Source organism: Pipistrellus hanaki (genome assembly GCF_964339955.1).
Source record: "Pipistrellus hanaki genome assembly, chromosome: 10".
Taxonomy (NCBI): domain Eukaryota; kingdom Metazoa; phylum Chordata; class Mammalia; order Chiroptera; family Vespertilionidae; genus Pipistrellus; species Pipistrellus hanaki.
In genome coordinates this window covers 7973727-7985794 of record NC_140512.1, presented here as the reverse complement: position 1 = coordinate 7985794, position 12068 = coordinate 7973727, and the positions used below count along the sequence as shown (strand labels likewise).

The window sequence follows — 12068 nt, the reverse complement described above, 5'->3', positions numbered from 1 at the left end:
ATCGCATGGAAATGAAAGAAGCCTGGAAGAGAAATACCCACTCCTGGCGAATATTTTATCATCTTTTCTTTCTGAAAAAGTATAGTAATGAATTTTGTAGTTATTACTATCTATCTATCTATAAAACTAATATGCAAAGTGTCCCTTTGGGAGTTCAACCAGGAGAATGGGAGTTTGATCGCTCACTATGATGTGCACTGACCACCAGGGGGTGGCATGGAACATGGTGGGCAATCAGCAGCAGCAGTGGAGCACTGAAGGATCAAGAAAAGGAGGCAGTGGGGAGGTGAGGAGGTGGGGGACCTGATGGGCCCTGATCACCAGCCAGGTCTAGGAACCCTACCCATACACAGATTTCATGCACTGGGCCTCTAGTTGTAACATATGCTCTTCCTCCACTCTTAAAAGGAAAACTATTCCTTTGACCATAAAAAGTCAGTCAATAGTAGCATGATGACCACTGCTTGAGTGCTTATTATTTATCAACATGGTACATGATTCAAGCTTAAGCCATACCTGTGGGCTGAATGCCATGTGGCATTCTATATGCATTCTCCCTTTGAATCCCCACAAAAGGTTAAATATCCTTAGAGTGACCAACCATCCTGGCTTGCCTGGCACTTTCCAGTTTGTAGCACTAGATGTCTGTGTTTCCAGGAGCCCCTCAATCCGGGGCAAACTGGGACAACTGGTCACCCATATGTTGACTTCATTTTACAGATGAGAAAGTAGAGGCAGTTAAGTCCCTGGCCAAAGTCATGGAGCTGGGCTTAAAGCCAGAGAGCTGGACCCTGAGTGTATGCTCTACTGGAATGAAGTGATGTGGCACACGCTGTTGTGACATAGGCAAAAGTGGAAATCCCGAATTACAATACGGTTGCAACTGATTAAGCAAGATGGTGCCTCTGGGAGGCCCTTTGGGAACTTTAAGGCAATACCAACAGTAATTATTGACTACTCTAAAAATGTGTACCATTGCAAGGGCATGTGTAGCTGAGCAAAAGCAGCCTTCCCCCTCTTATTTAATGATCACTTGCTACCCTAGAGGTGTAGAGCTGTAAATCTCAGGAGTTGTCCCTGGGTGTCATGGGAGTAACTGTGAGCCTTGATTTTGGCTCTGTTTTTTTGTGTATTTTTTTTTAAGTGACTTGCCTCATTCTTAGTTGGGAAATGGCTGCTAACAAGCTTCAGCTTGTTTTTAATTCTCCTTCCCAAGTACCTTTACATCTTAGTATATTTTTTATTTGAGTGCATATTTATTTTATTTCTATGTATGGGTCGTTTCTGAAAGCTAACAGGTAAGATTTCATAAATGTGCAATGAAATAAAAAATAATAAATAATTTAGTGTAAGTCAGAAGCCATAACAAACAAGGTTCCCTTGTGTCTCCATCATTCCATCGTGACAAACAAGAACTACACATCTGTGCTGATTTCTGCCTCTTCAGCCTGCATCTCCAGGGGCTTCTTTTCTTCCGTCTTGGTCAAAGCCAACATCCCTTGCGCAAAAGCCTGAAGTGGGGGACATGTGGGTGTGACTTAGGGGGGCTGCTTTTACTCCATCTTTACGTATAATTAATCACTAATTTCACTGCTTCCACCCTTCCCCTTCTCATCACCTGTGCTATGAACCTACGTTACTTCTCACCTGAACAGCTAGTTGCCTCACTTGCCCCAGTATCATTTCATTCCTCAGCACACCTTCAGTCATCTTTCTCTAATGCACATCTGAGCATGTCCCTACCTGGACCATACGTCACCCTCTGGGACAGGTAAACCCATAGAGACAGAAAGCTGAGCAGTGACTGCCAGATACTGGCAGGGAGAGAGGAGAGGAAGCAATGGCAAATGGTAATGGGGCCTCCTTTGCGATGAAAACATTCTGCAACTAGAGAGTGACGAGGCTGCACAGGTTGTGAATGCACTAAGTGCTATTGAACTTGTTACTGTCAAATGCTTAGAATAGTCATTTTATTTTATGTCATGTGTATTTTAACACACACACACATCTTATCAGATAAGGTCGATGCGTTTCAGCACCATGTCACACAGGGTTACTTGTTCACCCTCCCTCTGTTTTCCCTCTATGCCTTCATAAATGGAACCGTTGCAGGTTAAGGCATGGCATGTGCCATGAGTTCCATGCCTCAGTGCTTGCACACACACACAGTTTCCTCTGTCTGCAATGCTCCCCTCCCCTTATCCTCCCTCTGCAATCTGTCCAGTGATCTGTTTCCTCCAAGATTCCCTTGCAAGCTCCGACAATCCACATCCACACGCCCACTGGGAATTTCCCTCTATGTTTTGTCCCCTAAAAAGGTACGACTGGGAAATCCTTTACTGCCGAGTCCATGTTTCTAGTTCCAGGCAGAATTGTACAGCTTTCTAAAACACGAAGTGAACTGAGGTTTTAATGTGTTTTATAGAACCTTTTAAAACCCATGACATGTTTGCGACCCCTGGGACATCTGGAACACATGAGCCCGGCGGTTTCGGCTCCAGTGTGGAAACAGCCCAGACGTATCGTTTCTGGTGACGAGGCCATTTCCATCCAGGGAGCCTTGAGATTAATCTTGTCACATTTAAACAGGTGATCACAGCGCTGTCACATCTTGTTGCACACCTTAAAGCTGTGGAGGCCTGTGCCCTCCATCTGTGAGTGGGGAGCAGCATGGCTGCAAACAGAAGAGGCGCTATTTGTCAGCACACACACATTTATTCCTGAGGCTGACCTCGGCAGCATGCTGGCTGGGAGTGTGCTGGAGAGCATCCTTTGAGAACCTGCAGCAAGTGAATTTCCTTCCCCATCTTAATGACACCATTTTTCATGCCCTTGGCCATTCCATATGGCAGCTCAGCATTGGACTGGGGTCAGGCAGGTCTCTGAGAACAAGAAATATAATACCCAGCTGTGTCGTCCCTTCCTGACCACATGATTATCATGGACATGGTGTGTGTGTGTGTGGTACCAGGAGAGCAGAACATCAGGAAGAAATACCCTAAGGTGAGGTCATACATAGGTGTTAAACAAATCTCTGTAATCTCCCACGAAGTAAATAAATTGCCTGATCTGTCACAGGATAGAAATGGTTCTTCTAAACAGTAGTTCTCACAGAGGAAGCCCTGGACCAACAGCAGCAGCATTCCCTTGGAAGTGTTAGAGATGCACATCCTTAGGCCTCGCCCCAGCCCTTCAGAATTAGACCCTCGACGGGCAGGGCCCAGGAGTCCACTCAACCAACTCAGGAGTTGTTATGCACATTCAAGTTTTACGCCACTTCCTTCAACCAAGATTGTCGATGCTAACGTGGGAAGACAATATTCGAGGGTCGTTGATATAAGCATTTTGATGCTGCATTTTGAATAAGGATAATTGTTAGGGAATAATGACAGTGACTAATATTTCTTGAATATCTCCCCAGGTCACCCATTGTGCTCAGTGTCCCATGGACGTGATTTCATTAATTTCTCACATAGTTCACAACTGTCCCCCGTGGTGATACTTCTTTCCCCGTCATACAAAGAAACAGAGGCTTAGAGGGTTCAGTTACCTGGCCAGAGTCACAGCTTGCCGTGCCTGGAGTCACGTTCTGATGCCCTCACTCCCCTGAGCCCGGGTTTTACCACACTGTGCTGTCCCCATGAGCTGCAGGCTGGCCCTGGACAGAGGGTGACCTTGGCTCCGGGGTATTCGGTTTATTGCTGTTCTGGACCACAGCTGCCAAACTCATTTCCAGTGGAAGCAGCTGGCTTTTGTCACACACATGACTTCATTAAGTGTCCTCTGCTGAGCTGAAGTTGCATAAAAATCACTCATCGGATTCCTGCCAAGGCCAGAGATTTGGATGGGAAGTTACAGGAAGAGAATTGTACCCTGAGAGGGTGGGGGCAGTGAACGTTTTCCTTCAGAGTCATCCACAGGGTGGGTTTCCAGACGCAACCCCGGACACGCGTGGTAGGTGGGCCCCGCCGCACTGCAGCAGGGCACAGAGGACCCCGATGGACTGTAACACAAAGCAGGTATTTCCAATCGCAGAGCAGGAGTAGGTGCAATCTCATGCCTGCAGTGGTGGTCTCCTCCCCTCACCTACGTCGGCGGGCTGTTGAGAAGTGGGTGAAATGTTCTGTGACTAAGCTGTAAAGTTTGGCCCACGAGGAAGGAATTATGGTACCAGAACAATGATTTGATTGAAAACACTGGTGTTTGCATCGGAAGCCAGGGTTCCAGCTGATTCTCTCCCTTGCGATGGTGTGGCTCGGACAAGCCACCTAATAGCTCCAAACAGCTCAGCCCCCTCGAGGGAGCCGGTGTGAATGCGCTCTCACCGTTTGTGGGTGCACAGCTGGGAGAGCTGCTAAGTCTAATTCATCCAGCCATGCTGTTCCCTCTTACCTCCAGCAAGGGTGCGTGCACGATGGTGGGTTGGGGGATTCATATCATAAACGCACTATGTAATATATGTGTACCTTTTCCTGCCTCAGCGCCCCCCAGGCTGGAGCAGGTAAAATGGGCACAGCCTCTTCGGAAGGGTCTCGTCCAAGTGGCTTTAATTGCTGGGTGTGATTCACCAGCTAGAACTTACTAATGTGATGCTTGTACTGCGTGTGTCCACTCCCGCCATCCACTACTAACCCCTGTGTTGTCCACGTGCCACAGGACAGCACAGGCCACGTTGGTCTCTCCTGCGTGTGGCCTCCTGACCCTCAGTGTCAGCCCTTTCCTTTTGGGAATTGAATCCCGCAGGCCCCCCTGTCCTTTCTTTGGGACATTTGCTGGACCTCGAGGCTTTCTGAGTGTAGAAAGTGGTCCCCTTTTGTCAGTGGGGAGCCTAGCACAAGGGTGGACCCTTTGTAGGACCATGTGTGGTTCTGAATTCACCTCAACTGGATGTTTTAAGAATGTTTTTTACTTCCTGAGAGGGCTACTGTTACCCAAACGTAGTGAGTCTGCCAGCTGTTGTGTGTTTGTATTGCACACAATTTGGGAGAAAGTGTACTGATACCTCCACTTGACTTTAAAATGTTCAAAAAACAAGGTGGATTAATGCATAAATAGTGGAACCCTTACGTGTGAAAATGAGTAGCATGGGTGTTAATGAGAGAATCTAAATGGTGCATGTGGAAATCTTTTAAATTTGCTGTATGTTTAAAAAAATTTTCATAATCGGGTTGGGAGAGAATGTTCTAACTCTATGCTGCTAAAAAAAAAAATAGTCTTTTAAAATTTCAGGTGGCAAGGAGTTTTTGCGTTACTTTTTTTGGATAATGACAATGTCCCCTTTATTAATGGTAAAGGCTAATGGGAAGGTACCGTTCAGGGTGGGGGTCAGGCGGACCAGATAGCTGAAGGGTGAAGTTGGGTACATTTTTCTGCCCAGTTGTAGACAGAGCTGACCTGGGTGTGGCTCCCCACGTCAGGGCCTAACCAGGTAAGAATTATAGCTCAGCGGAGGGTCGGGGAGAGCAGACAGCTCTTAGCTCCCTCCCAAGAGGAGAAAGACAAAGAGAAATTTTCCAGTTTTACGCAAGATAACGATGAACCCAACTTTGTGAAAAATTCAATATACAACTTCAAAATTTTCCCACCTTAAAAGTGCCTCTTACTGAAGCTGTCCAAGGGAGGACACTGGCATAGCCCAAGGCATGAGTTTCTAGAATATTCTGTGTTCATGTAAGCTTTCAGAATGCTTCAATCTGAACCAACACTTTTCCCATTTATCTAACAGGGGTCCTCAAACTTTTTAAAGTGGGGGCCAGATCACGGTCCCTCAGAGAGCTGGAGGGCCGGACTATATGAACTACTAATTCCTACTGTAACACCTCGGCTGCGCTCACTGCCCAAAAAACCTGACGGGCCGGATCAGACTCCTCTGCGGGCTGCATGTGGCCCGCGGGCAGTAGTTTGAAGACCCCTGATAGAATATGCATTTCTCCACATTGCTATTTTTCTTTTCTTTTTCTCCTACCAGGTCATTGTTCGAGGTGGAGGACACATTTTACCCTATGACCAGCCTCTGAGAGCTTTCGACATGATCAATCGATTCATTTTTGATAAAGGGTGGGATCCTTATTGATGGTGAAGCTGCTTTTCTCAAACAGTACGTCAAGGGTTGGAATCTTTAATAAGAAATTTTTCAAAACGGAAAATGTCATACAAATAAGAAAGCTGTCTTTTTCTATCTGCAAAACATTTCTCACCAATAAAAATTACCCTTGAGATGACCAGTGAGGTTCTGTGGTGTTTCATTACAAAATTAACTTTCAGGAAGTGCCGTGGATGAGGGAGAATTGCATCTTTTAACTGAAAAGGTGGAAAGAATGGACTCTGAGGCACTGATTCGGATACATATGGATAAATGGGATGTTGGGAACTTGAATAGGAATTTTTAATTTCTCCTAAGAGTATGTTAAAAGCACAATAAATGAATAGAGCTGTAACAACATCTTGTTCTATAAATGATATAGTTTCTTCAGCTCACAAGTATGAAGGTGTTTGGTGAATATTATTTGGATAAGAGTAGCTGAATTATCACCCCAAAGAAATGGGTGAAATTATAACACTGGTGGGAAAGAGATTCTGGAATGTAGAAAGTCTTAGCATGAACGGTATCTTGGAATTCCTTGAAACAGAAATCTCTAACACCAAACTAACGATGTACCAATTGATGATAAGCACAGGATCTTAGAGCTCAGACTGAATCTTTGCCTTTCCTTTCCCCCCCCTCTTTAATTTGTTGGTTCATTTGAAGTGTACACGTTCACCAGCCAGCCAGCCACATTACTTACGAGCCATTTCTAACTTGGGTTGTAAATTCTGTACATCTGTTAGGCAAATAAACAATGACCTAATTTTGTATATTTGTTGAAATACCAAAACAATTTGAGATAATCTGGCATCAAAACATATGTACTTATAAATAGAATACATTAGTAATTTTCCAACTAACATATCACATCTGGGCCCATCTTTCCTATTTATGCAGCATGTTCTCAGATCTTTGAAATTCTACAGCGTGTTTAGTTTAAATTCTACATAGTTACCCTCTCCTATTACCCATCTATGCTTGGGGTCTCCAGAGAACTAAATTTAAAAAGTTAAAGCTTGTTCTTGCTGCAGATATTTTATTGGGTTCTTTTAATATTTCATTTTGTGTCTTATTTCATTCAGGTTTTGATCTTCCTTTGGGTTTTTTTTATATACATATTTCAATGGGCCCATCGACTACAAATCATCAAGTCAAATATTTTGATCAAAAGCAACTTTAATTATTCCAGGGGGGAAAACCCCCCACACTGGAGTGGGACGGAGTATGCAAACACGTTTACATAGAGCCCCATCAGCAAGTTGAAACAGTTGTATTTGGTCCCACAAATATGTGGTGGAAAGGGTGCCAGCTGTGCCTGGGAGACCTGGGAGTTAGCTCCAGGATGTCATACATGCACGGATGTTTTTGGATAAGGCTTTTGCTGTACTAACCTCCCAGAGTCTCAGAGAAGGTAGCCAGGAGAGGAGATTGCTGGGGTTCGCCATTGTAATAGGACCTATTTTAAAAGGATGTCACGACATGATATAGTCAATCTTCATTTCATGGATTCCATATGCGTATTCACCTATTCGCTGAAATGTATTTGTAAAACCCAAATCAATACTTGGGTCATCCAGAAACACGTGTAGAATGACAAAAACTTGTAGTCATCCATGTGCATGTTGTCAGCTGAGGTCAAGTGAGGTCACACTCTGCCTTCTCATGGCAGCTCTCCTACTGAGAACAGAGCCTTTTTTTTTTTTTTATACACTTAGTGCCACATTTTTCACATTTTTGCTTTTTGCTGGTGACTTTGCTGTTTAAAAAGCTCCTAAGCATAGAGCTGAATTTAAGTGGCCTTAAAATTTGTACTAACATGAATATGCTTTCATTTAGAAGGAAGGGAGGAAAGTAAGGATGAAGGGAGAGACAGAAGGAGGGAGGGAAGGAGGAAGAGAGGAAGGGAGACAGGGAGGGAGACACAAAAGATGTGCAAAGAATAGAGTGTCTTCTTTAAAATATATTTTTATATATTTCAGAGAGAGAAGGGAAAGGGAGAGAGAAACCTCAATGGTGGTTTAATCTTTAATCTCCTGCCTCCTAAATACCCTACACTAGGGATTGAGCCCGCACCATGGACATGTGCCCTGACCAGGAATGGAATCAAACCATGACCTCCTGGTTCACAGCTCAACGCTCAACTGCTGAGACATGCCTGCTGGGCCAGAATAGTGTGTCTTTAGGAAGATAAATAAGACACTAATAGCAATAAGGGAGGAGGGATTGGGTGTTATAGGCATGGGTAGAAAGTAGACTTTATTTTCAAAGTCTATTTTGATTTTCACACAGTTTTGTGTTTATATTTTATACAACTATATGTGTGCATATACACGTGTAACAAAATGAAATCTGGCCCCAGAATCTCAGAAGAAACTGCCCTTTGGCTCATTGTGTGTGGAAGCAGAGCCCTGAGGACAGGCCCTGAGGGACCGTCTGCTTGGCAGAATGCCCAAAGGAGAGTGCTTGGGCCCCTGAGCAGCCAGGCAGTAGAGGTGAGGATGCCAGAAGTTTGAGAAAAGGAGGGGTTAGAGGAGGTAAGGGAGGGAGAGTCTGACCACATGTTGGCTGTGACCAGAGACATTTAGAATTCTGTGGAATCTGAAATTAGAAGCAAGTTCAGCACAACTCCGCTATGCAGTAAGCAGGGCAGTAAGCTGAGTGCTGTTTCTACATTGTGCTGAGGCCAGGCCCAGGGAGCTGACTTGACCTTGGGGTTGCAATTGCAAAGAGGCAGAAAAGGGCTCCTATCACAATGGGCTGTCTGCTGGGAGGCCCATGGGAAAGGTCTAGAAGGCTCAGCCTTGACCTCTGAGAGGCTGCTCCCACATGGTGAAACCAGCCTTCCCTCGGGGTTCATTCCAGGTATAAACACCTGATTCTGTGAAATCAGAGGTAATAACATCAGCTACCCTTTTAAAGTCTCTAAAACGGGCCACAATCCACCAAACATCACCAGGTAGATGGTTTCCCCATTTCATAGCTGAGGTCATGGAATTTCATAGATACAGAGACTTCCCTGGGCTTCTACAGCCAATGCCAAAGCCAGTTCCCATGCAAAACCAGGTGCCTCTCCTCAAAACCCACACTCTTCCCACAGAGGAAAGGAAACTGCCTGTGACCCTAAAGCTCTCTCTCACCCGATGACACCAATGGGTCAGTATCAGTGAACTCCTCCCCACCCCCCCACCCCCGGGGCTCGGGTGTGCACCATCATGAAAAATGTGCTTCATTTTGAAAGTTGTGTAGACCAGATTCTTAGAAATTTCTAGACCCAGTATCTGCCCCACCCTAGAGGAGCTCATTTAGATTGGAAGTGTGACTTTCTGGAAAAATACCCCGAGAGCTTTCATTTAATTATCTATTGATATGAAGCTCTAAAGTTGTCTTCTCTCATGCCACCCAAAACCTGATCCACAAGGCCAGAAACCAAGAACTGAGGTCCGGTGACCAACGGTTTGGCATGGCCCCAATTTACTTTGGAAAATCCAGCATTCTCTTTCTTCATGGGAATGGCAGGACCCCTACCTACTGGTACTGCTGATGACATGTGGGCCATGGCGGTGTCGGTCTCTCTGCCAGGTAAGCCTCTGGTTCTAAGCTCAGAAACTAGTTCCTGCTCCATGATGAGCCTCTAGGGGCTGACTGCAGGCCGGCCAGGAGGCTGGTTCCACTCCAGCCTCACGGGAAGTGTGTGCCCTGGGATGAAATGCAGCTCCCAGCGCAGATGTGCTTACGTTTTCCTGCACACTGTAACGGTCACTGCTGTAATCATTGTGAAGATCTAAAAAACATTCAGAAAGCCAACCTGAAAGTGATGGATTTTGTTGCCCCAAAGACACCGAAACCAAGGAATTGAAAGCAGGCCGTGATGGTTTATATCCGCTTGATCCCAAGGAGAGACATCTGCTCAATCATTTTAAAGGGAATTTTAGCAAGTTCAGGAGTATGACGTGGGGCCTTCTGCATCCCCCCCGGGCTCCGTGCGCTGGAGAGGCCTGGCCTCTGGCTGCTGTTCAAATGGATTTCACAGGGAAATGTGTTGTATACAGCCAGGTCTTTTGGGTAAATCTCAATCTCTTTCTTAAATCTTTAATTTGCAAATTGTACATTGCAAAAATTTAGTGAACCTTCCCACCCACCCTGCCCTCAACCCCACACCGTACCCAGTGGTAACCACGGATAACTCATGCCAGGCTAAGGGAGGGTGGGTTACCTTGAACTCAGCACCACCGACTGCACTCAATGGAGAGAGACAATTACCCTCCTCTATCCTCCCCACAGAATGGTCTTTTAGAGAAGGCTAAGGATGCAGAGGTTTGCGTTCTCTGCTTCTCACTCCACACAAACCCCTACGTGCCCAACAGAGGTGACTTCAAATAAAAAGAAGAGATCAGATCTAGAGACGAGAGAGGAGTGGGGGAACTTGGAAAAGACCCAAAGGCGGAAAACAGAGATGGGTTCCTGAATCACCCACTGGAGGGAAGCGCATGGTGCACACCCCGAACAGTGTGGTGGATGCCAGGTGCCCACCCCAGATTGTGTGTGGACTTCAGGGGCTCATCCCAGACAGGGTGGTAGATTTCAGTGCCCACCCGCCTCTCCAGCTCCAGCTGCAGATGCAACCACAGCCTTGAAGTCCCAGGTGCCAAAGGTCTTCACAATGAGATGTCTGGTGAGCGGTTCCTCCCCCAGTGCCCGAAGCCACTGAGTGAAAAAACACTCTGGGAGTAGAGAGCAGGTGATAATGAGCTTCTTTCTCTGGGGACAGAAGTTCAACATCAGGAAGACAGCTTGGGAGGTAGGAACACTGTCCATGAAAAGTTGCTGCTTTCCCATGTGTACTGTGTTGAATGGATTCTGGCCTCTTACTAAATTCCTAAAAAACAAAATCCCAAATGAATGGCCTTAACCATAGGTAAGGAAGAGAGAAGTTACTAGCAGAAACCAGAGAGAATGATAAAATCAGATATGCCTCACACGAGATATATAATGTAAAGGCTATTTCTTCTTACATCTGTCTGGACAGATTTCAGAAAACCACCATCAAAGGGTTCTGTATTTATTGGAGAGAAAACTTGAGGTTGCATGGGTCTGCTCTTTTGTTCCTTGGGAACTGACTCTTTTCATGTTCCCCAGGAACTGAGTCTTTTCATGTTCCCCAGTGCAGCTGTTTCAAATTGTGTCCACTCTCAAGCTCCAATAGGACACAGTGACTGCTCCCCTTAATCTCAGCAAGTGGCCTTGTTTCCTCCTTCCTGAGACAAAACCATCTGACACTAGACTCCTTGGTTTTCCTCCTGCACACCAATACACTGAGGCAGCATCATTACGCATATTTCTTCCTGTCACGGGAAGGTTATGACCTCTCGGCTGAGCCTCCTGCCCACAGCTCCAACCTTGCTGTGGAAATTCAAATTCATCATGGCTACATTGACCACCTTTCCCCCAAACCAGTCGCTTCTCTTTGTTTTCCCTTGCCTGCTGAGAACACCCCATTCTCGCCATCCTCCTCTTTCTCTTGCCCTTCTCATCATCAACCAGGGGTCAAATCCTGTTTGTTCTGCTTCAGCAAGATCTTTTGCATCTCTCTCCGTTCCCTTCCTATTTCCAGACAGTGCATGGCCTATGGAAACTCCTCCCCGCTTCCAGCCTTCCCATCACCAATCCCAAGCCCATTGGTCCATGCTAGACAATGTTGCTATTTCATTTTCGAATACACAATCTAACCTACTCACTTCAGAAGCACTGGCTGCCACGTTAACATCTACACACACTGGCTTCGAAGGCTTGTCACAAACTGGGGGACTTCTTTTCCCACTGCTCAATCTATTCAGTCAGGGAGGTGATTTTCCTTAGGCATATACCACCTCTATTTTCTCTTTGCTCCTGCCTCTCTTTCCATCCATCTCACTTGATGAAATGAAAGACGGCCCAGCCTTCCAGGCCCATTCAAAATGCAAGATGCCATAAGCCTTCCTCTGCC

The 12068-nt window shown here is 45.8% G+C and overlaps 1 protein-coding gene across 2 annotated transcripts in view; it reads left to right on the top strand.

The window, feature by feature from the left end:
- Nucleotides 1-6221, top strand: part of CPVL (carboxypeptidase vitellogenic like) — a 96377-nt gene extending 90156 nt beyond the window's left edge. For both annotated transcript variants that reach the window (XM_084897027.1, XM_084897028.1), the window contains exon 13: nucleotides 5969-6221. In XM_084897027.1, the coding sequence (XP_084753153.1) occupies nucleotides 5969-6073 (105 nt within the window). In that variant the 3' untranslated portion in view covers nucleotides 6074-6221. The remainder of the gene's footprint in view (nucleotides 1-5968) is intronic.
- The last annotated feature ends 5847 nt before the right edge of the window (nucleotides 6222-12068 follow it).